The 23954-nt window shown below is 52.7% G+C and overlaps 2 protein-coding genes across 3 annotated transcripts; one reads left to right on the top strand and one right to left on the bottom strand.

Moving 5' to 3' along the window:
* Positions 1-3192: 3192 nt before the first annotated feature.
* Positions 3193-17407, top strand: FERMT3 (FERM domain containing kindlin 3). 2 transcript variants are annotated; one of them, XM_053279036.1, is made up of 15 exons: positions 3193-3322; positions 6123-6290; positions 8593-8826; positions 9390-9515; positions 10156-10324; positions 10845-10947; positions 11262-11369; positions 11838-11972; positions 12227-12276; positions 12724-12848; positions 13216-13322; positions 14028-14237; positions 15196-15320; positions 16017-16158; positions 16690-17407. In XM_053279036.1, the coding sequence occupies exons 2-15, from the start codon at positions 6131-6133 to the stop codon at positions 16867-16869; spliced, it is 1974 nt and encodes a 657-aa protein (XP_053135011.1). In that variant the 5' UTR covers positions 3193-3322; positions 6123-6130; the 3' UTR covers positions 16870-17407. The 2 variants fall into 2 exon arrangements, with proteins under 2 accessions (XP_053135011.1, XP_053135010.1); XM_053279035.1 differs by lacking the exon at positions 3193-3322 and having other exon boundaries at positions 5206-6290.
* Positions 17408-17890: 483 nt separating this feature from the next.
* TRPT1 (tRNA phosphotransferase 1) lies at positions 17891-22948 on the bottom strand. The gene is made up of 7 exons (XM_053278196.1): positions 22590-22948; positions 22068-22149; positions 20782-20951; positions 20164-20338; positions 19407-19463; positions 18345-18455; positions 17891-18045 (listed from the first exon to the last, which is right to left on the bottom strand). Exons 1-7 carry the CDS (start codon positions 22680-22682, stop codon positions 18023-18025), a joined length of 711 nt encoding a protein of 236 aa, XP_053134171.1. The 5' UTR covers positions 22683-22948; the 3' UTR covers positions 17891-18022.
* Between the last annotated feature and the right edge of the window lie 1006 nt (positions 22949-23954).

Below are 23954 nucleotides of genomic sequence, written 5' to 3'. Positions count from 1 at the left end.
AGACTGTTCCAAGCAGTTCTAATTTGTGCAAGGATCTGAACTCAAGAAAACTGGGCTCTGGTTGGGCAGTCGTGTTGGTAGAGGAAAGGGTGGCTGGGGAGGGGACCTTTCCGAGAAGTCTTGAGCTCTCGCTTGCTCATTGGGCTTCTTTTTCACACATTTTCATACTGCCCCATATAGAGATCACTGGGTAATTTATTATTATTAGCTTTTATATCCTGCTCTTCCTCCAAGGAGCCCAGAGCGGTGTTCTACATACTTAAGTTTCTCCTCACAACAACCCTGTGGAGTAGGTGAGGCTGACTTGTAACTTTGAAACATAAACGGCAATTAAATCAACCAAAACAGTTAAATATATAGATACAAATAACTTTTAAGACTTACAATTTGAAACGGGAAGCCCGATTAAACAGGTACGTTTTCAAATTCTTCTTAAGAGCATCCAGAGATCAGGAGGCTCTTAATTGAGAGCCAGCGTGGTGTAGTGGTTAGAGTGCTGGACTAGGACCGGGGAGACCCAAGTTCAAATCCCCATTCAGACATAAAACTAGCTGGGTGACTCTGGGCCAGTCACTTCTCTCTCAGCCCAGCCTACTTCACGGGATTGTTGTGAAAGAGAAACTCAGGTATGTAGTACACAGCTCTGGGCTCCTTGGAGGAAGAGCGGGATATAAATGTAATATAATAATTTCGTTGGGGAAGTGTGTTGCAAAGTCCTGGGGCAACCCTAGAAAAAGACTCAGGTTGGGACTGCCACCAAACAAGCCGGCTCATGGAACGGGCAAGTTCCAGCAGAGCCCTTGGGCCAGCTCTGGTTTCCTCCGTAGACGGTTTACGAGTGTCCTGGCAACCACTTGCTGGACCGAGTTCCCCTGTGCTCCAGAGTGGGTGGTGGGTGTGGCAGGCAGGACACGGACAGAGTGTGGTGCCAGAACGGCGGAGCTGCCCTTCTGATCATCTGGGAGAGGGCGACACTGCTCTGGCACCAGCTTCAGATGCCTTCTGAGCCACGGGTGGCCCAAATGGACACGCTGCTTCCCTTTCCCATCCTTGCTTCAGCCAGGCGCACTCCTGTTGCCGCAGAGCAGGGGCGCGTGACGGCCCTGAGGCCGGGCGGGAGGGCAGGCCCACAGCTGCTGGGTCACCCTTTCCGGCGAAGGGAAGTGGTCACGCCTCTCGTCCGGGAGGTGGCAGAAAGGCCACAGAGGTTCCTCTGGTGAGCTGTCGTCTCTCTGAGGCAAGCAGGCAGGAAGGGCCGCGTGGCTTCCCTCCCCACCGGCACGCTGTGCCGGATTGTGTCTGGCCCAAAAGATTAAAATGAAACGGGCATTGCAAAAGCAAGGCTAAGGTCGCATTTGGGGGGGACCAGTGATGAGTAAAGGGGCACTGAGAGGGCAGTAGAGTGCATGTGGGGAGGGCGCCGGGTTTTGAGCAGAATGGGTGCTGAAGGGTGGGAGGATTCACTGCTGCTGAGTGCGGCGGGGCACAGGGGTGTCCTACGGGTGGGGCGCACCGGGAATATGCCCTGTAGCCAGAGAGCCAGGGCATGGCCTCCGAGTGTGTGGTGCAGCGCCCTTGCTGAAGCTAAGCAGGCCCCTGTCTGGTTCAGGGCATGGCTGGGAACTCCCCACGGGAGCCACCTTGACCCCCTGCCTGAAACCCGGGAGATCTGCTGCCAGTCGCCGTAGACCAGGCCTGCTCAACTTTGGCCCCCCAGCTGTCGTTTGGACAGCCACACAGAGGCCCATAGCCCGGGGTGATGGGAGCTGTAATCTGCAGGAGGGCCGATGTGGAGCAGCCCCAGTGTAGACCCTCCTGGAGAACTGCTGCCCACCAGCAGTGGAGACAACCGCTAGATGGAGCAGGGCTCTGACTTGCGAGATGGCAGCCACGTCGTTCTGACACACACACTAGACAGGAAGTTGTGGTGCGGAGGAGAAAAGCACTGAGCCGGCTTCCTCTTTCCGCACCCCTGTCTCCCTCCGGTCTTTCTTTACTCGCCTTCTCCCAATCAGAAACCCTCTACTGCCAAGCCAGAGGACAGGGCTGTGTGCACCGCCGGCGACGTGAAAAGCTGCAGACAGCCACCCAAACGCAGCTCCCATGACTGCATTCTGAAATGTGGCACCGCTTTGCAAAAACTCCCTCTTTTTTCCCCGGGGGTGGCCAATCTGGGATTCCCCTGCCATTGCTGGACTACAACTCCCATCATCCCATGATGGGGATGGTACCCTCCAGAAGCAGCTGGAAGGAAATCTCAGGGTGGCTCAGCTAGAGGAGAGGGAGATTTATGTGGGGCAGCAAAGCCCTGATTGCCAGCTTGGTAATGTCTCCGTCTGCTGAAAATGTGCCTGTTGCCTGTCTAATGCTAAAGTGTGCCATCAAATCGATTTCGACTCCTGGCGCCCACAGAGCCCTGTGGTTGCCTTTGGCAGAATCCAGGAGGGGTTTCCCATTGCCATCTCCCGTGCAGTCTGAGAGGATGCCTTTCGGCATCTTCCTATATCACTGCTGCCCTACACAGGCGTTTCCCATAGTCTGAGAAACAGACCAGCGGGGATTCAAACCAGCAACCTTCTGCTTGTTAGTCAAGCATTTCCCCACTGTGCCTCTTAAGGTAGCTGTTGCTTGTCTACCTGCAAGAATATCTCTGCCCGCCCACGAGGGCTAAAACCTTGCGTTTTTATATTCCTATTTTAATTGAAAGCTGGCGCTGATGGGAGCTGCGTTCAGGGTCAACGCTAAATCCGGTGGGTTTCCTTTTGACTCCTGCCTGTAGACAGCGGTGTCACAGAAGTGCTGCTCAGCCGTATGCCGGTCACGATAACGGCATCCGTGTGTACACTTCTTTTAAGTCCGTGAGACTTTGTGGTGGGGAGAGACCTATTTAAGGTCCTGGGGATTTATAAATGGAAGCGAATTGACCTTTGGTCGATTTCCAAGAGGGCTGTGTCTCAAGCAAACGCCTCACCAGCCTTCCACCTGTGTGTATGTGGTTGTGTGCAGTGTGTAGAAGATCGGTCTCCAAACAAACCTCGCAGGCAGGCATCTGGCACTGTGCCCAGCCAACCCAGTGAGGTCTCCGGCTTCCTGCTCAGAGCGCACACGAGGCTACGAGACTTCCACTTTTGAGGCAAGTGGCAAGTGTGACACACACACACACACACACACAGGAAGTTGATGTGCGGGGGGGAGGGGAGGGGAGGAACGCCCTAAACTGGGAGCACAGCGGCCCCATAAGGGTGCTGTGGCGGCAAAACCACTGAGGTGTCTTCGGGAGCTTGGACCCACGTTCTAGTCCACACCAGAGGCCAGCCTAGAGGTACGTCCCTCGCCTCTCTTTCGGATTTTGTGCATGTCAAGGATTCCGTCTGGGGTGAGGAGAGGGAGTGCTGTCGCGGCCGCCACCTCTTCGCTAGTGAGCCCTAGCCGGTGGCAAGCGGGTCTGGGGGCTTTCGCTCGTCTCTCTGCCTCCTGTAGAAGGGAGACCCGTTTTAAGAGGGGCAGCAAACGGCGGCATCCTGATACGCATACGTATTTGCCTGCATGCGTTCTGTTTTTATTGTCTTGGTCTTGCTAACGGCCCTGGAGTCTCATGGATTTTGGATGAGTCGCTGGGCGCTTCATTCACCCGCAGGGGTCAGGCGGAAGACCTGTGCCTGGCAGCCAGGGGCAAGCCACAGCTTTTCGGTCAGGGGATGCAAAGAATGGGCTGCGAGTGGGCTGGATGGGAAATGCCTTTTGGGCACCGGGTCTTCCTCGCTGGGGATGTGGTGTGGGGCAGAGGACCTGTGGCCTTGGAGGAGGGCCAGTCGGATGCCACCAGCAGATACCTGGAGATAAAGAAGGTATCATTTCAAAGATGCTGTTCCGTCTCCAGCACTCTCTCGTTTGGAGGAAACGAAACCCTGGAACTTCTCCTTGCTCGGGGAACTGGGAAGTGTATACATGAATTGGGGCTGCAGTTCAGTGGCAAAGGAGGAGATCTGTTTGCAGCAGAGAGCTCGGACATGGGCATCGGGGGTGGGGGCAAGGCGGCAGCCCCCCCCCCCGGATTGAGCCAGTTCCCTTTGGATTCAATGGGGCACACTCCCAGGGAGGGCGGCTGTTGGATTGCTGGCTTTGCCTTGCCCCCTGGAAAAAGTCCTGCAGATGCCCACAAGCTCAGAAAATGCTTGAGTACCGGAAACTTGAGGGCGAAGCGGCATGGAGGCTTAAGAGGACCGTGATTCATAGTGATGTGAGCGGAGATGGATGCAGCAAGACTCACTGACCCAACGGAGACAGAAGATCCAAAGCTGCTGGAAAGGGAAGAGGGGGAGGTGGCCGCTGCCATAGCCTAGGCAACGGATTGTCTTAGGGGTTTGGGCAGGAAGCACAAAAAGGGAAGATCTTGGAGGTGGAGGAACAGGAGATGTGGCAAGAGATGGGCGGCAGATCAGCTCAGTTGTCAGAGAGGCACTGTGAGGCCTGAGCAGAATGAGGTTGCAACAGAGTAGGCTATACCACTTCAGATAGGGAAGGCCATTGCTGGGAGCGTCTTGTGTTAAAACAACAGCTCCTCCCGGCAAGGAGAAATTTAGCACATTGCAAAGGCCCGGCCCACTTCTTGCAGTGCTGTTTTTCCTCCCTCTTTTTAATTAACACAAGGGGTCATTAAAAAATGGCACCCCCAGCTGCAGTCTTGAGGTGGCACAGCCTCTGCTTTCAGGACTCTACCACTTTATGCCAGAGAGATTTGTAGAGCAGACCCTAGAGTCTTCACCTGTTAAGTGTGTGATTTGGGGATGTGTGGGGAATCGACCCTTGGAGAGGACCAGCCTCATTCTGTGCCACCTGAAGTAAAACTTGTCCCCACACCCCTACGCTGAATCGGAAGCCGCCTCCATCAACAGCCGCAAAGGAAGTCTTTCCAAGAAAGGAAACACCATATTGCAACCACCCTAGGAAAAGTGTGCATGGTGGAAATTTCTGCCATGGTGGAAATTATTCCTACACATTTTGGGAAGCCTGTTCTGGACTAAATTTGACCAGAATGGGCAGTCTTAAGAGCCGAGGCCTTGGGAATCATCTCAGGCTGCTGGTGGTAGGTTGTTAACATAATCTACAGTGGCCATTTTCACCACTGCCTCCCCTGCAGCTGCTCTGTTAAAGGAGATGTGCAGAAACCTCTCGGGAAGTGGTTAGTTCACAGGGGAAGTACCACGGGGGGCGGGGGGGACGACGACGACACTTAAATAAAATGTGCTGAGTTGAGGACAAAGTCTGGGAGGCCTGATTCTGTTCCAGTAGGCTCCAAAAACAAAGCAAGTACTTCTTCGGCTGAAGGGACTCATTGCCACAAGATGTGATGAGATGGTCACTGGCTTAGATGGCTTTTTAAAAGGGCGTGGAGGGAGAGGTCTAAGAGCAGTAAACAGCCAAGCTAGCAAAGCAGAACCTCCCATATACAGGGTTTTCTGGGGCCGCTCCTCTTCTTTGGAACACTCTCCTCACCCCCCATCCCCAGATTCGTTCAGCCTCCTCCCTGGCTGTTTTTAAGGCCTTTCTTAAGACCCACCTGGTTTGCCAGCCATTTGCCCTTTAATTATTATTATTATATATTGCTTGATTACATTAAATATTATTGGTATTGTTGTTGTTGTTTACCGCCTAGAGTCTTTGGAGGAGGCAGTTTATGAGAAAATCTTAATAAATAAATGTGCAGCTCAGTGTATCTGAATCCCAGATGCTGTGGCTAGACCACAGGAAGGTCTATCCTCAGCACCTGGGATTCAGCATCAGGGAGGAGAGCTGGTCTTGTGACTTGTCCCTTAGCACAGAAGAGCAGAAGAAGGTCCCAAGTTCCCTCCCTGGCAGCATCTCCAAGAGAGGGCTGGGAGAGAGACCCCTGCCTGCCACCTTGGAGAAGCCGCTGCCAGTCTGGGTAGACAATACTGAGTGAGATGGACCAAGGGTCTGACTCAGTAAATGGCAGGTTCCTAAGGGACAGTTCATGCCCAGCTTTTGGACTGGCTTTTGGAAACAGGATGCTGGACTAAATGGACCTTTGCAGCAGAACTTTTGTGTGTGTCTCTCTCTGGATTCCTTTTATTTATTTATTGGCCTTCTGCTGTCTCTAGGGCTCGCCATGGCTGGGCTTAAGACAGCCACGGGAGAATATATTGATGATTCCTGGGAGCTGAGTGTCTTCGTGGAGGAGCTGGGACCCGAGGCTGAACCGGTCAAGCTCCGAGTAACCGGCAACATACACATTGGAGGGATCATGTTGCAGATTGTGGATAAGTTAAGTAAGTCTACTGGAATGCTTCTGCTGCTTGCCTTTTTGCACGGTGGCGTGTGTCTGGGCGAGAGAGAGAGAGAGAGAGTTGGAAGCAGCCCACTCAGTTTAAAAATGAGTGTGGGGCAGGCTCTGTGAAGACCACACGGAACTAGGTGGGTCAAGGCTCTCTCTCTGTATAAGTCAACATCCTAGTCCCTATGAGTTCCAGGCCTGCTCCACTTAGGCCCCCCCAACTGTCTTTGTATTACAACTCCCATAATCCCCAGCCACAGTGGCCAATAGCCAGGGACTGTGGGAACTGTAGGCCAACATCTGCGGGAGGGCCGAAGTTGAGCAGCCCTTAGTCGGACCTTCAGGCTGACCCACTCTGGCTGCTGAATACAAAGATGACCAATATGCATGCACCACTTTTCAACCAAAGGCCCCAAAGCGGTTTCCATAAATATAAAGAAATGAAATGTCTCCCTGTCCCCAAAGGGCTCACAATCTAAAAAAGACCCATGACACAGACGCCAGCAACAGCCCCTGGAGGGATGCTGTGCTGAAGGTGGAGAGGGCCGGTTGCTCTCCCCCTGCTAAATGGAAGAGAATCGCCACTTTTAAAAGGTGCCTCTTGGCTCCGTTAGCAGGAGACCGTCCCATGTTGAGACCATCCCAATGGGGGTCTGTCTATTCACAAGGATGCCCGAATGCTCCTCGTTTTCCACAAAATATTGCAGAGTTCTTGTTTGCTGTGTGTTCTCTCCAGCCTAAAGGAAGAGGAAAACCGTGGAGTGTGTGTGTGTGTGTTGAGCAGGGCTAACTGTGACTCAGCGTGGAGCTTGTGGCCGGATCCTTTCCTTTGTGGGCTCCTGGCAGCCCTCTGATAACAAACGTGCATTACAGCACCGTCATCCTCGGGGGCTGATCCTAGCCCCTTTCATCCCCCATTTGGCATGTGGTGTGATAACCAAGCTATTAGTAGTTCCAAGGAGAGGGTTGTTGTATGATTGTCTGGCACAGAGCCTTCTGCAGCCTTAAAGACAAACACTTAGAGCATTGGAAACTGCCTTATACTGAGTCAGGCCTTGGTCCATCTAGCTCAGTATTGTCTACACTGACTGGCAGCAATCTCCAAGGTTTCAGGCAAGAGTCTTCGCCAGTCCTACCTGGAGATGCTGCCAGGGAATGAACCTGGGGGCCTTCTGCATGCAAAGCAGATGGTCTGCTACTCACACAGGGCAAGGTCCCCTTAGCGCCACTTCAGTGCCCACTTCTGAGGTGGTACGGCCCTTGCAGAAGGACCCATTTCACACAAGAGGAAATCTTGTGAAGGGGGGTGGGTGGGAGGTGTTTGACCATTTTATGACTATTAAACTTCTATCCTTCCCTTCTGCCAAGTGGCTCAGAGTAGAGGACATGCATCCTCACATCTCACCTCCCTCCAATCCTCACAACAACCCTGCAGGGTAGGATCAGGCTTAGAGGTAGTAACTGGCCCAAAGTCCCCCCACCCCACCCCCTGCCCCGCAAGCATGCTTAAAAGCACTAAGATTGGGGGTTCTGCAAACTTTTCCTAGGAGAGAATTCAAAATCTGGGAACACCAGTGAGTTCCACAGCTACACAGCAATTTGAACCGGCTTTTCATCAGACTTAGTCCAACCACTATACCAAGCTGGCTCAGAGAAGTTTTAAAATGAACATTCCTCTCTCTCTCTCTGAACCAGTGACCTTTTAACTGAATCCAACCCACCCCGGTTTGGTGGCTGTTTTGAATGAAACAAATGTGAGAAACAGAGGGTCGTAGTGAGAAGTACATTCCCTGCAAGCAATGCATTGGAGAACTGGCTCTGAAACTTCTCTTCAAGAGCTCTGTCATAGGGACATAAGGCAGCTGCCCTATACTGAGTCAGACCATGGGTCTGTCTAGCTCAGTACTGTCTACATAGACAGGCAGCGGCTTCTCCCAGGTTGCAGGCAGGAATCTCTCCCAGCCCTATCTTGGAAGAGATGCTGCCAGGGAGGGAACTTGGGACCTCGATGCTCTCCCCAGAGTGGCTCCATCCCTTGAGGGGAATCTCTTCCTGTGCTCATACTTCTAGTCTCCCGTTCATATGCAACCAGGGCAGACCCTGCTTAGCTAAGGGGACAAGCCATGCTTGCTCACACCAGACCAGCTCTCCTCAGTTGTTTGTGTCTGGGCAGAGTAAAGGACCCAGGGTTTATACCGGCACAGAACTTTGGTTTGGGGGCTGTTTAAAGAATAATGCCACCGCCGCCAGGAATCCCCCTCTTTCACGCTGATGCTGAAGCTCTTGCTCTCTTTCAGAGCTGCAGAAGGACTGGTCAGACCACGCTCTGTGGTGGGAGCAGAAAAAAATGTGGCTGCTGAAAACCAACTGGAGCCTGGACAAATATGGGATCTTGGCCGACGCCAAACTCCGGTACACCCCGCAACACAAGCCGGTGCTTCTCTCCTTGCCGAATCGCTGCACGGTTCGCGTCCGGGCTAACTTTGCCCAGCCGGTCTTCCGCACGGTGGTCGACCTCTGCAAACTCCTGGGTGCGTACCACGCAAGGCAGGGGTCTGCATCAAAGCTCCAGCTTGGGGTTGCAGCAAGGGTACCTTCCGCCCTGATTTTTGCATTTCCCGGAGTGGCTCCAGGGAAGAGGCCCTCTGCTTTGGTGTCCCCCTGTCCCCAGCCCAGATGCTAGGAGACGGGGTGATCGGCTGCAACCGAGCAGAAAGTTGCTACGTATTCAAGCTGTGTGTGTATCTAGGAGGAAAGTTGGTTGGTCGTGCAGACATCAGAAAAGCTGCGTCTGTTGAAATTCTCTGTCCCACGCTAGTCATTCTGGTCTTGCTCTCCTTGGCAGATGGCCAGCCACCCTAGATCTTCCTTTGCAAAAAGTGAAGACTGTAAACGGCAAACGAGGATGCTAGGGTTATCTGTAGGGGGTTCCGAACAAGACAGGAAAACTCCATCTGTGCTACGGTGGCCCTGTAGGGAAGAGGGCTTCTAGCGCGGGCAGGGGCGAGTGTCTTCCATAGAAGAAGACCAGGAACAGGCCAGAGTCGTGCTGAGAAGCCAGACAGCTCAAGGGGCTAATTCTGCTCCTCTGCAGCCATCCGTCATCCCGAAGAGCTGTCGTTGCTGCGCGCCCCTGAGGAGAAGGACAAGCGGAAGCAGAAAGAGAAAGAGAGGAACACGGCGGAGACCTACGACCTGGCCGGAGTGCGCTTACCAGCAAGTGAGGAACCTCAGGATAGCTGAAGAAAAGGACTGATTAGACGGATTTGGCCTCCGGGGCGGGCTTGAGTTGCAGTGCCCATCTTTCACAAATTAAGCCCTGGTACCCAGAATAGCTGCACCAGCCTCACACATCTGGGATGAGGGGAGTGCGGCTGCCCCTCTGCATGAGTCTCTGATGCAGGCAGGGTGCCCAGTCCAGAGAGAGAATGCAGTGTCCGCTTAATTGGGTGGGAACCGCTCGGTGGTCTTTGAGAGCCGCGGGGACCCCTGGCCAAGGATGCACAAATTTAGGCTTGGCGAACGGACTGGCCATGACTTGTGGACCCCATCCATCCCACCCACCCCCATTCTCTCTTTCTGGCACAGAGGCAGAGGGCTCAGGAGAGAAGCAGGTCTTCTGTCCTTGGCACTGGGGGATGGCGAGAGGAGGAGCCCCCTCTGGCTGCCCGGAAAAGATCCCTGGGGTCCCTTAGCTCGAGTGGTGGGAACGAGACCTCTGGGGAGGGGATCCCTGTGCTGCTGCGTGTTCTGCTCCCCAGAGGGCAGCTGGGGGCTCTGCTCACTGGAGAGCTGGCAAGGGGGTTGGTCAGCCCCCCCCCAGCCCGTTCGTGACCCTTCTCCGCCCCACTCACCCCCAGGCGCAGAGCAACAGCTGTTCCGCGGGATGCCGGCTCATTTCTCGGACAGCGCCGGCACCGAGGCCTGTTACAAGATGTTGGCGGTCAGTCAGACTGGACTGACGCCTGAACAGATCATGCACACGCACCGGCCGGGGTCCCTCGTTGAGAAGACGCAGATCAACAGCAGGTGAGGAGGAGGAGGGGAGGCCGCGGGGGTGGGGGGGGCTACCAGCCCTGGAAGCAGGCTCCAGGCGACTGCACTTGGACCCCCAACCGTGAGTTCCTTGCTAGATTTGGGGACGGAGCTGCCACTCTGCAGCAGAACCCCGGCTTGGCATGCAGTCTCTCCAGGCCGAGCTGGGAAAGATGCCTACCTGGTCTGGTGGCAGCAAGCATGACTTTATTTCCTGAGCTAAGCAGGGTCCACCCTGGTTGCCTTTGAATGGGAGGCTAGAAGTGTGAGCCCTGGAAGAGATTCCCCTTAAGGGATGGAGCCGCTCTGGGGAGAGCATTTGGGTTCCAAGTTCCCTCCCTGGCAGCATCTCCAAGATAGGGCTGAGAGAGACTCCTGCCTGCAACCTGGGAGACGCTGCTGCCAGTCTGTGAAGACCATCCTGAGCTAGAGGGACCAAGCATCTGACTCAGTATGTGGCAGCTGCCTATGTTCGCTCGGAAATCTCCATTTCACTCTCTCCCTGTTTCTCCAGGTGGCTGGATTCCTCGCGGACTTTGCTGCAGCAAGAAGTGAAGGAAAACGCATGTCTGTGGCTGCGCTTCAAGTACTACTGCTTCCTTGACCTGGAACCCAAGGTCTGTGTCCCTCACCCCACAAACTCGAAAATAGGTTTAAAAATAAAAATGGGCAAGTGTCGATTTGAGGTTTAGAGCGGCCTCCCTGGCCAGTTTGGTGTCTTAAAATGCATCTTTGGATCTGGGGGCCCGGTGGAACTCCCTGCCAGGCCACGGCGGAACTCCCTGCCATGCACTCCCTCGGGGTTCTCACAACCACCTTGCCTAAGGCCAGCTTGTGAGTTCATGGCGGAGGCAGGATTTGAGCCGGGGGGGGCGGGGGGCTTCCAGGCTCAGCGACCGGCTTCTCATGCGGTTCCTCTCCTTGTACGCAGTACGATGCCGTGAGGATCAACCAGCTCTACGAACAGGCGCGCTGGGCCGTCTTGCTGGAGGAGACCGACTGCACCGAGGAAGAGATGGTGGTGTTTGCGGCTCTGCAGGTAACATTTTCTCCCGGCAGCTGGGACCAAGAAGGCTCCCGTGACCCCTGAAGGAGTACTAGGGTTGATTCTAGTGTTGTCGTTCTTAAATGTGTATTAATTGGTTTTAAATCGTTTTAATAATTTTTGAATTGTTTTCAGTATTGTTTTAATTGTGGGTTTTATGTCTCTTTGAAAGTTGTGGTGCACCGCCCAGAGCCTCTGGATGGGGTGGTTTATCAATGTAATTAATTAATAAAGAAATAATAAAATAGAGACCCTTGCTGGAGAAGGCCACTGTATGGGAGCATAGGAAGCTGCCGTGTACCAAGTCAGTCCATGGATCTATCGAGCTCAGAATTGTCCACACTGACGGGCAGCCAACCTCCAGGGTTTCAGGCTCAGGACTCAGCCCTACCTGGAGATGCCTCCACCCCCAAGGCCCACCCCAAACCCCCAAGCAACGCTTGTGCCTCCTCTTCCTTACAGTACCGAATCAATGAACTGTCCTTGAACACCAACCCCGTGGACCAGTCGGGAGATTCTGGCCTCGACGACTTGGACAAGGCCCTTGCCACCCTGGAGGTCAAGCTGGAAGGGTCGTCGTCCACCCCAAATGTTCTGGTGAGGGCATCCGAAAGGCCCCTGGAGGCTAGCACCGGCGTCATGGGTAGCGGGGCCTTTTTTGTGGGGGGCCCCCAAATTATGGCTGGTGCTCGCTGCCCAGGCCAGCTCACTTTGAGCGGATGGGTGAAGTGTTCAGAACGATGCTGATGAACAGTTCGCAGACCTTTCTTGAATATAGTGAATAAACACAGTGAAATGGTGACACACACACACACCACCACCTCCTTTCTTGCTTCTCCCCCACCCTCCAGGACAGTCTAACAGCTATCCCGGAGTTGAAGGATTACCTCCGAATATTCCGGTGAGTTCCAAAATCTTGCCTTTCATGAGCTGGATCTTGGAGGAGTTTCCTATCTATCTATCTATCTATCTATCTATCCAACTTCTATACCGCCCTTCCAAAAATGGCTCAGGGTGGTTTACACAGAGAAATAACAAACAAATAAGATGGCTCCCTGTCCCCAAAGTGCTCACAATCTAAAAACAAACATAAGAGAGACACCAGCAACAGTCACTGGAGGGATGCTGTGCTGGGGACGGAGAGGGCCAGTTACTCTCCCTCTGCTCAATAAAGAGAATCACCACGTTAAAAAGGTGCCTCTTTGCCCAGTTAGCCGGGGGATCAGGGGTTCTTGGCAGCAACCGTGGCTTTTTGCTAGACTTCGGGAAGGGAGGGGATAGATTTCTCCATGGGGCCCGTGGAGAGAGGCTGCAGGGTTCTGGCCCTCACCCCTTTCTCCTCCCGCAGGCCCCGCAAGCTGACGCTGAAGGGTTACAAGCAGTTCTGGGTGGTCTTCAAAGAGACCTCCCTCTCTTACTACAAGAGCCCCGAGGAAGCGCTGGGAGAACCCGTGCAACAGCTCAGCCTCAAAGGTGAGTCCATCCGCCTTCTCCAGCCCGGCTCTGGCAGAGGCTGCAAGGAACAGCCTACCTGCTTTGCATGTAGAAGGTCCCAGGTTCAATTCCTGGTATCTTTCTGGGTCGCAGCAGCACTGGGAAAGACCCCCGCAGAGCGGCTGCCGGTCAGAGTCAGTACCTTGTCTGTACCTATCAGCTGTTGTCGTTGATACTCCTGGGCAAGCATGACTCTGTAGATTAAGCACGTATTTGTGACTTGTTGATAAGGATTTCTTTCCTTCTCCTCCCTGTTGTTGTCCCTCCTTTTTCAGTGGTAAGAGAGGAAAGTCCTCTGAGGGTGCTGCTGCCTCACTTTCTCCCTTTGCTTCTGCCCCTTCTCCAGGCTGCGAGGTTGTGCCCGATGTCAACATCTCTGGGCAGAAGTTCTGCATCAAGCTCCTGGTCCCTTCGCCGGAAGGGATGAGTGAGATCCATCTGCGCTGCACAGACGTGAGTGGGCAGGATGGTTTGAAAGGCAGCCGCCCTCGACGGCCAGAGCCAGCGTGGTGTAGCCGTTCTGAGTGTCTAAGGCTCACGTCCCCACTTGGGCATATGATGTTCACGAATGGGTGCCAGTGGCACGCTAATCCCATTCACACGTGACGCTGAACACTCGTGCAAGGAGTGTACAGATCTGTACACAGGGACCGTTGAACAGAGCTACAGTAGTCCACTTCTAACCTGTCTCAAACTTTGGGTGGGGGGGAGCGGGGCTGTACCCAGGTTCACTCTTAACATGAACACAAGTACGATCCTTCACGCAAACACATGTACGAGTGCACAGACGCCTATGCATTCGCCCAGCATAATGTCGGAAGGGGCCTCCTGTCTGAGCCTAACCTGCCTCGTAGGGTTGGTCCGAGGATACGGAAGGGGGAAAGAATCCCGACGCTGCCCTGAGCTTCCTGAAGGAGGATGGGATATACCGTGTTTCCCCGAAAATAAGACAGTGTCTTATATTAATTTTAGCCCCCCAAAATGCACTTGGGCAATTAGCAGTACATCAGAAATTACTGCTAGGTCTTACTTTCGGGGTAGGTCTTACTTTCAGGGAAACAGGGTACCTGTGCCAAATAATATCTTGGGTGGGGGGTGGGGGGTGGAGTAACACAGATCCCCAGCGGGCACGGATGCCACCTTCCCTCTCTCCCCCAGGAGCAGCAGTACGCCCGTTGGATGGCCGGGTGCAGGCTGGCGGCGAAGGGCAAGACCATGGCCGACGCCTCGTACCAGGCGGAGGTGGAGAATATCCTGTCCTTCCTGAAACTGCAGCGGACCAACCCGGACGCACCCCTTGCTCCCGAGGCCGAAGGGACCCAGTGGCTGGTCTCTCCCCGCTACCAGAAGAAATTTAAACCCAAGCAGGTATCTCCTTCGCACGCCTCCCCCAAGCTTCTGTTCCTCGTTGATGCCCAGAATTCCAGGGCTGCTTTTTCAGCCACTGCTCCAAAGCCAGGGGGTACCCTAACTCGTTAAAACGGACCTAAAACGGAACGGCTGGGAACGGCCTACTGGCCTCGTTTCAGAACACGGCGGCTTAATTTCTACAAAGGGTTCCAGAGGCCAAGACTCGATCTCATGGGCTGAGGTTACAGACCTCATTGGAGGTCTTCAAGTAGAGGCTGGGCAGCCACTTTTGGGGAAGGCGCCAGCACTGGAGAAGGGGGTGGCCAAGCTGACCTCAAGAGGTGCTTTTACCCTTGGACTTTGGGGCCCACATCCAGGGCCTCGGCAGCCCCACCAGGGGCCTCCAAATCCTCTTTAGTCTGTCCCAGGTGGTGTGGTTGCCCAAATGAGCATGATGATGCTTAATTTGCAAGGGAGGAGGGTCTTCCAAAGGCCTTGAGGTCCAGGCTCCGAAATGACCTACGTGCACCTTTGCATGGCCTACCTGGTCCCCCCTTCTGTCCATCCCCTGCACCCATTTTCAAGAGGGCCAGACAAGAGTTCTTAACAAGAGAAAAAGATAACCTTTGCTTTGCAAGTGTATGACTGGCCCTGGGTGAGAGGCTATGCTGGGAAAGTTGATTGATTTATTATTTTTTTAAGTTTAGAAAAATAAGATGACTGAGGGGAGACATGATAGACCAGGGCAAAGCTAGGCAATACTGTCACCTCATGGGCCTAGGCAGGAATAACGCCACAATGCACTTTTAGTGGTTTTCAGTTAACTCCAGTGCATCTCCCGAGTGTCCTGAAGATTTTGTCAATGTGATATGACAGCAGCTCAGGAAGAGGAGGAACAAACAGCTGCTCAGCGGGCCTAACTTCTCCTCATCTGTGCCAAATGTCCCTCATGTTTGCATTTCCATTTGCAACACAGTTAACTCCACGCATCCTGGAGGCCTATCAGAATATAGCCCAGCTCTCTCTCTCAGATGCCAAAATGAAGTTTATACAAGCCTGGCAGTCACTCCCTGATTTCGGCATCTCTTACTTCGTGGTCAGGTAAGTGCTCGCTGGCTTGCTTGCTCTCTTCTTCGTCCCACAACTGACGGGAAAGGAAACCTGCTTCTCAGAACCATGCTAATGAGAGAGACTCCACTCTCTTTCCTCTTTGGTGCTTGGCTGAAAGCCAACTGCTCCAGCTAACGTACATGTTTGTGTGTGTGTGTATCTGGCAAAGTGTTCCTTTTATCATGATAAAGGGTAAAATTCAGCTTGGGTTTTTTTTTAAAAAGCCCCCTGGATTTCATCAGGAGAAAGAGAAGCATGTGCTGAAATCACTCCCTGCTGCAATCCAGAGTTTAAAATTGCTTAACTTTGGCTGGCTAGTCTCCTAAAAATCTAAGCCTCGCCAAAGAGAGAGAGAGACTAGTATGAATCATCTGGGGTATTTCCCAGCTGTGGCAATCCATGCAGCAAAAGAGACATCACACTTTCCACACTAGCATATTCTGGACTACAGCCCACATCATGAAATGTTCCCCTAACCATCTGAGAACGTGGGTCCCTCGTCCACCCAAGTTGATGCCGCCGTTAAGTCTGGGAGTCTTTTAACATGCCGCGAGACTCAATCACTTTACTCTTTAAAATGTTGGTTTCAGAATATACTGCTTTCTCCCTCTTGCTATGGAAATGTTGTTCCAATCTCTTAACTCTTTCTGTTGCTGTTTGATCATCTCCTTCACTTGCCGTCTGCAGATTCAAAGGGAGCCGGAAGGATGAAATCTTGGGCATCGCCAACAACCGCTTGATCCGCATTGACTTGGCGGTTGGCGATGTGGTGAAGACGTGGCGGTATAGCAACATGCGCCAATGGAACGTCAACTGGGACATCCGGCAGGTGAGTCTCTGGAGGATGCAAATCTGATGCCCTGAGCTCCCAGCACGAGCATTAACGGGGCAAACTTGGGGGGCTTTGCATTGACTGATGTGCCGTCCAACTTCGACCCTTAGCTGGCCACAAAGCCAGCCTACAAGGCATGTTTCTCTGCCTACAAGGGGGCTAGAGAATCCTGGGCTTGCACCCCTTGCTTTGCCCGACTCGGGGCCAAAACCTTGCAGCTGGTTCTGCCCGCCCGGTTCTTACCTTGGTGTGCAGCTTATTTTAAAAAGGAGGCTATTCTCAGCCTCAGTTTGTCATCGCCACCTTTCAGCTAGATCAGCCTGGGCTCTGCTTCTTCCACCCCTGCTTGCAGAAGAGTCCGCAAAAGTTAGTAACCTCCCATCGTTGCTGCAGCCTAGGGGACTTAGGCTTTCCGGCCTGCTCGCCTGGAGGATTCGGTGCCCTGCAGGCGATCAGGCAAGGAGCTGTTTACACACTGGACTCCTCTGCCCCCTTCCTCCCTCCCTCCTCCCCGCTGTCCTGCTGCAGGTGGCCATTGAGTTCGACGAGCACATCAACGTGGCCTTCAGCTGCAGTTCTGCCGGCTGCAAGACGGTGCACGAATACATCGGCGGCTACATCTTCCTCTCCACCCGCACGGTCGACCGAGGGCAGACGCTGAACGAGGAGCTCTTCCACAAGCTGACGGGGGGCCATGAAGCCCTCTGAAGCCCCCCCAGCGCAGCCGCCCTCTTCTCCGTGGGAGCAGATGCACAGGGCCTGCCTGCCCGGGGAGCTGTCCAGGCAACGCCAACGGGCACGGGCAGGGACCCCCAGCTGAGTCTGGCAGAGCTTGGAAGAGGGAAATGAGAGAGGGGCAGGAAGCATGCTAGGAGAGAGAGAAGCCTTCAAGGCAGCCCAGCGGGAGGGAGGGACGAGAGGACAACTGCAGTTGTCTTGGCACTGGAGGAAGGGAGGCTCTGTTACTTTCCTGCCTGCTTTGGGGAACAGCCCTGGCATTATTTGTCCATGATATGCTGCCGCCTCTTCCTGGAAGGGATACAAGCCCCCCCCCGACCTTAGTCTGACTTCCAGGGATCATGGTCAAGTTGGCAGAAGTAAAGTGGGGGGGCGGGGGGGGATCACTCGAATTGTATTTTAACACAGTGGAATTTTACTCTGTTTTACTGAAGCGGGGGGATTTATATTTGCTTGCTTGTTTACTGGCCTCAAATACAATAAATGACACTTTTATTTTCCTTGTAAACGTCTCCCCTCCGGTTCTTAAGTTATGACGTGTTGACCTTTCCTGGGTATGCACAATGGCACAGAAAGCCCAAGTTGGGTGGGACCTTGAGAGGTCTTCTAATCTAACCCCCCTGCTCAGTGCAGGATGGTGCTACAGCACGCGACAGAGAGGGGGCCCCAGCCCCAACTTTGGAAACCTCCAGCAAAGGCGAGCCCACCTTTTCATTAGAACCACTGCCCTCCACACACCCAAAAGTCCTGAGCACGGCATGAGGCAAGCTGTTCCACTGTCCAACAGCTCTTACAGTCAGGAAATCCCTCCTCCCATGTCTCGCCTACACTTGCCTCCTTGTCATTTCAACCCACGGCTCCTACTGCTGCCCTTGCTCCCAAGGAGGACAGAGAACTCCTCTGTGGCAGCCCTTTAGAGATCTGAAGCCAGCTATCGTATCTCAGCAGCAGACAGCCACTCTACACACGTAGGCACGGAGAGAGAGAGAGAGAGAGGGAGAACCCGTTATTTATTTCCCTTCTTAGATTTCTGGTGTGGGAATAAAGAATCCACGCACAGCACCAACTGGAGACTCGGGAGAGAGAAGGCACTAGAGGGCATGGCCTCAGGCTCGGGACGGAGTCATTCGAGGGGCAGTAAACACCCTGGGGAAGGAAAGGAAAGGAAGGAGATAACAAATTTGAGCATAACTCCCCCCCCCAATGTAAATGCATCAAGGTATTGCATTAGAACAGGCTTCCCCAAACTGCGGCCCTCCAGATGTTGCTGAACTACAACTCCCAGCATACCCAGCCACGATAAATTATGGCTAAGGATACTGGGAGTTGTAGTTCATCAACATCTGGAGGGCCGCAGTTTGGGGAAGCCTGCATTAGAAGCTTTGCCCTCCACACCTCCAGAGTCCTGAGCGCTGCAGCGGCATGAGTCGAGTGGGGGAACTTACTCGTAGGCCGAAGCTGCAGGGCTTCCCGGAAGTAGCGAGGGGGCAGAAGACCGTTGTGGTCACCAGGTGTGAGGATGACCCCATTAGATGAACGGCAAAAAGCGATTCCATCTGCAGGAGAAGATGTCGCTCAGGTGAGACAGGGAGGCACCCAACGGCCTCCTGGCCCACCCCACAACGTGGTGGAAGACAGGTGAGGGGCAGCCCTGACCCCCAGGGTCCTGTTTTGCTCAAAAAAAAAACCACTGCGTGGGATTTTGCCTTAAGGTTCCGTTTTCGGGTTCTAACAACAAGGTGGGATGGAGGATTCTAACATGTAGCCATGCAATGTAATGGCAGACAGAGCTAGAATGCCTCCACTGTCCGCCACGAGGAAGAAGGGCCTATCCCACGAGAGGAAGTGGCCTTCCACTGAGTCAGACCACGGGTCCATTTAGCCCAGGGCTGTCAACCCTGGCTGGCAGCAGCACTTTAAGGTTTCAGATAGGAGCTTTCCCTGCGCTCTGGGTGGTTCTCTGGGAGGTTCACAGCGCAGCCTTAACGCATCAAGTAAAAACACATAACCCACGAAATCGCCACACGCGGCGGAGGGGATTTTTGCTGTGTTAAAAGAATTCTGGAAAGGAATCCTCTGGAAAGGCTGCCAGGGACTGAATGCAGAGGAGATGTTCTGCCGCTTTGCGGACGCTGCCAATGAACACATGAAGCTGCCTTCTGCTGAGTCAGGCCTTGCTCCACCTAGGTTAGCACGGTCTGCACTGACCGGCAGCAGCTCTCCATGGTTTCAGACGCAGGTGTCTTTCCCAGCCCTGCCTGGAACTGCTGCCAGGAACTGAAGCGGAGACCTTCTGCATGCAGAAGCAGGGGCTCCACCATAAGCTTCGGTCCTGGGTTCAAATCACTACTACCACGAAGCTCTCTGGGCCAACCACAGGGTCTAAGCCTGAGCTACCTCACGGGTTGTTACAAGAGTAAAATGGAACAAGATGCTTCTTGGAGTGGGCAAATGTCCCCCCTTTTCGGCTAGGTGGGCAAAGGGGTCTCTGTTCCTTCTTTGCTCACCTGCCAGGGCTTTTGCGACATCAATTATTATGGCCACCTCACAGTTGTTCCTCATTCCTGCAAAAGAAAGCCACACACACAGACTCACCATCAGACCCAGCTCTGGGCAGCCGAACGCAAGACAAGGCTCCTCACTGTCCCGCCTTGGGGATTGTCACGAGGCTGAAGCCAGCTCCTAGTTTCTTATTCCCGGCTTCTTGTTTTAATACAGAGCTGCTGCGTCAGCAGCCTGAATAAAGAGCCAGAGCTTAAGAACAATAATAATCAGTTTTGTTAGCCACCCCGTAACAGATTGTTCTCTGGGAGGTTCACAGCACAGCCGTAACACATCAAGTAAAGACACATAACCCACGAAATCACAACACGCGGCGGAGGGAATTTTTGCTGTGTTAAAGAATTCTGGAAAGGAATCCTATGTTGTGTTAGATGTTGATTCAGCCTTTGCCTTTCAAATGCTGCTCCAAACTCATATTTATGCATTCAATAAAATGTTTATGCATTCAATAAAACAAAGCGACAGGTTGTTAGAAGACTGATGACAAACACAACAGCCAAACTTGAGGAAGCAGGGGAAAAACAAATGCCAACATAAGTAATCATCAAAAGCGAAGGTTAAATAGGGCTGACTCTGCTTGACCTAAAAAAAAAAAATAGTAGTGATGGTGTCGGGCATGGAAAGGGAATTCCACTGCTGGGGTGCCAAGGCCGAGAAGGCCCCGTCGCTGGGAGCCCCCTGTTGGGGGAAAGGGAAACTCACCACTCAGGACGGTGCCACCCCCTGGCAATCCTGGGGCTAAGTGGATGTGTGTCCTTCCCATCCGGGAGAGCCCGCTGCGGTGTATTGCTGGCCAGTGTCGCAGGTACGTGCCGTGGGCCACAGTCTCTGGGAAGTCTGAGGGGTCCAGAAGTGGGGTCAGCTCCAGCTCAGATACCTGGTGTGAGGAGTGAGCAGTCCAGACAGTGATGCTCACGGAAGAAAAGTTACATGTTGGCTCTCCTTTTGCATAATTCTGGATGGTTGTGTCTTTTTAACGATTCTGCATAATTCTGATTTTGCTTATCACGGAGAACGGCAAGGCAAGCTACTGAAGCCCTGGTTACAACCAGGGGGAATCTTCTCCCCTCCCTCCCGGCTTCTGAGAGTTCAGCAGGGGCAGCCCACAGACTCCCAAGTGTAGCTTCGCATCCATAAGGACTAGAAACTTGTTCTCTTTCTTTTTGTTTTGGAAAGCAATGATACTTTTGGGACTGGGATTCTGCAGCCAGCACCCTGCTCTGCATTTTCTCCCACGGCATCCTCGCCTGCCCAGGGTCCTCCATACACACTACCTCCCCCTTTGATCCAAGCCCTGTTCACATTTCCACACTCCCCCACCTGCAGCGAATGCCCCTGATTGGCACGGATCTGGAGGTGCCCGCCAGAAGGGTGTGGGCGCATGGCGAAGCGCTGTTTGTTATTGGTCTCTACGACACGCTGCACGTCTTCGAGGGACCAGGCTTTAAACTGGGGCAAACCGAGGATCTCCGTCACGTCCACAAAGCCATCTGTGGTTGAGCAAGAACAAGACGATCAGGGACCCACCCTGCTCTTCAACCACCCTATAACTTGATGAATCCTACAAACAAGACCGTACAGAGCGTACACAAATCCATATGACACCATCTTAAGGATGTACCTAAGGGAGCGAGGGGATTCAGGGAAGGGCAAATTTATGGGCAAGTAAAGACGCTAGGCTCATGGGCTGACTGATTGATAAATACATCATATTTACATAACATCCGCTCTGGGAGGTTTTATTTTTATTTATTTATTTATTAACATATTTTTATACCACCCAAAACTTACATCTCTGGGCAGTTCACAACAAAATAAAAACAGAAAGCAAAACATTCGTTAAAACAAAAATGAAAAGTTCAAAACATTACAACAACTTCAAATTTTTTAAAGAATATTTTAAAACAGCATTAAAACAATATTAATTAAAAGCCGTTTTTCCATTTAAAAAAGAAATAATCTTCCCTTGCAGCTTGGCTCTGTTAAGAACAGCTCTCCTCTTATGGGAGGAGAGCTGGTCTTGTGGTGGCAAGCACGAATTGTCCCCTTTGCTATGCAGGGTCTGCCCTGGTTTGCATTTGAATGGGAGACTAGAAGTGTGAGCACTGTAAGATATTTTCCTTAGGGGATGGAGCTGCTCTGGGAAGAGCATCTGAGGTCCCCATTCCCCTCCCTGGCAGCATCTCCAAGATCAGGCTGAGAGAGACACCTGCCTGCAACTCTGGAGAAGCCGCTGCCAGTCTGGGTAGACAACACTGAGCTAGATGAACCAAGGGTCTGACTCAGTATATGGCAGCTTCCTATGTTCCTTATCTGCATGTAACCTCTTGCAAGGTATTTGCTCTCTGTCACACAGTGGGGCTTTGCCCAATCCAAGTATATGTGTGTGAGTCATTCTAGATTTTATTTACACAATAAGTCCAGATTTTATGTACAACCCGTTTCCCCCCCATGACTGTAGATGAAAATCACAAATTTAAGGCTGTCGCCTTTTCTTTCTGCCAGGGCTCCTGTGCCTTTAACCATCCCATGCCAGGCAGCTATCCAGCAGGTGAAGGTTTTTTGCAGGCAGCAATGGTGAAAGGACCAAGAGCAGAAGCACTCACCAGATTCCATGTGTAACCCCAGCTTGTCTGCACCGTGGCGCAAAGCATAGGAGAGGGCTTTGGACAGGCGGACGTCTGCATCCTGAAAAAACGGTTTGGAGAGAAGCAGTGAGTGATGAACGCTGCTCTTTGCTGTTGCCTTGAAGAGCTGCATGAAAGAAAGACTTTCACCAGAGGTCACAGTGATGTGGGAGAAATTGCACACAGCAGAATTCACCCTGCTGCCTGGGCAAGAAGCATCTTTTTTTAAAAAAAAATTTTAAGTGGTGGCTGTTGGGGGCAGAGAACCATCTTCTCACTGATTTTGCTATGGGAACTGCTTTGGGAACCCTGGTATTTTAAACATTTTCTATTCTTCGCTTTGAAAGATATAGGACATTTTCTGGCCAACTTAGGGGCGAGCGGGAAAAGTTTCCCTCAAGTAAGATCTGACTGAAAAGCAGCTGTAAGGAGGACCTCAAGCATGCAAGGCTGGAAATTACGGGGAGGCAAAAGGGATGGGGTGAGGTGGGGGGCCCTAACCTGGTCTCTGCGTCTCCCCCGGCTGGCTTGTTTCTGGCCTCTTCTTGCAGGGTTTTGCAGGGGTGCCCCCATGCCTGACCCCTCTGCTGCCATCCGTCTCTGCAGAAACTCAGAAGTCCTGCAGAAAACCCTCCTCCCCAGAATCTGCCTGCCACTTGATTTCCATGATCTTATCCCCCCACTCCTGCCTCCAATCTTTCTGCTGCTACAGCTTTCCAAATGCAGCCTTGTCCCCTGCACCCGCCCCTTCTCCTGGTGTCCAGATCCACCCCACTCGAAACCCGCGTTTCCCTAAATAGAACCCAAACACTTCCTAAGCCTGGGCTGCCAAAACACAGGAGCCCAGACAGCTGATCCCATGGGCCGCAGAGGCTTCTGGGAGTCGTAGTCCTCTTCCTTCTCTGCCACCTACCGGTCACCTTTCTGCTGATAGGGCGAGCCTCTTCTGACTCAGCCAGGACTCAGCAAAGTTGTTCTTCGGTTGTAAGCCCCTTGGGGCAGGGACCCATTCTCTCATTCCTTTGGCGGTGTGAACTGCTTTCCCTTTTTTGGAGGGAAGGATATCTTGTCAATAAAAGAAATGTTGGGAAAGGGTTTACATAGCAAATGGAATGAGGGTATAGGTCCCCGCCCCCAAAGGGGCTACAGTCTCAGAGGAAACGCACAGGAGCTATGAGCAATGGAGGGAGGCTTTAAATATGTATGCTATTTTGTATATTTAAATATTTTATGTTTTATATATTTTATATTAAACATTTAATACCTTTAAATATTTATGCTATTTATAAAAAATTGTAAATATTTGTGCTATTTATGCTATATTTTATATATTTAAATATTTATGGGTATTTATATTTAAATAAATAAAATAAATGCTGTGCTGGGCTGAAAGCGGGCAGTTGCGCTCCCTGCCGTTAAACAGAAGAGGGCCTCCCTACCTCAATAAAACCTCCATGTCCTGAAGCAGGATACCTGATACTTCTGCAGGGAAACCCAAACCAGTCTCAGCCTCACCCCTGCCCAGCAACAGTACTGGTGGACTGCACTGCAGGGTTGGCACCGGCCACGCACGCACGCATGATGCACGCGCACACACGGAACTGCATGATAGGGACAATGGACTGCAGAGGTGTTTACAGGGCCATGTCTTACAGGCTCAAAAACACAATTAACATATTGTTTTCCCTCCCTCACCCAAAGCAACTCTGTGTTGGGAGAGCTGGCCTTGTGGCAGCAAGCATGAATGGCCCCCTTTGATAAGCAGGGTCTGTCCTGGTTTGCATCTGAATGGGAGACTAGAAGTGTGAACACTGCAAGAGATTCCCCTCAGGAGATGGAGGCGCTCTGGGAAGAGCTTATAGGTCC

This window comes from Hemicordylus capensis, chromosome 14 (genome assembly GCF_027244095.1).
Source record: "Hemicordylus capensis ecotype Gifberg chromosome 14, rHemCap1.1.pri, whole genome shotgun sequence".
Lineage (NCBI taxonomy): Eukaryota > Metazoa > Chordata > Lepidosauria > Squamata > Cordylidae > Hemicordylus > Hemicordylus capensis.
Note: the sequence above shows the minus strand (reverse complement) of the source record. Positions and strands in the feature narration are given on the sequence as shown.

Bases quoted from the DNA above. Each gene is read 5' to 3' on its own strand.
- TRPT1 (XM_053278196.1), bottom strand. From the start codon at position 22,682: ATGGCAGCAGAGGGGTCAGGCATGGGGGCACCCCTGCAAAACCCTGCA. The intron at 20,952-22,067 runs GTGAGTGCTTCT...GCTCAACCACAG, and splicing joins GGGGTTACACATGGAATCTG to ATGGCTTTGTGGACGTGACG. The intron at 20,339-20,781 runs GTGGGGGAGTGT...TCCTCACACCAG, and splicing joins ATCAGGGGCATTCGCTGCAG to GTATCTGAGCTGGAGCTGAC.
- FERMT3 (XM_053279035.1), top strand. From the start codon at position 5,996: ATGCCCAGCTTTTGGACTGGCTTTTGGAAACAGGATGCTGGACTAAAT. The intron at 11,973-12,226 runs GTGAGGGCATCC...CCCACCCTCCAG, and splicing joins CGTCCACCCCAAATGTTCTG to GACAGTCTAACAGCTATCCC. The intron at 16,159-16,689 runs GTGAGTCTCTGG...GTCCTGCTGCAG, and splicing joins TCAACTGGGACATCCGGCAG to GTGGCCATTGAGTTCGACGA.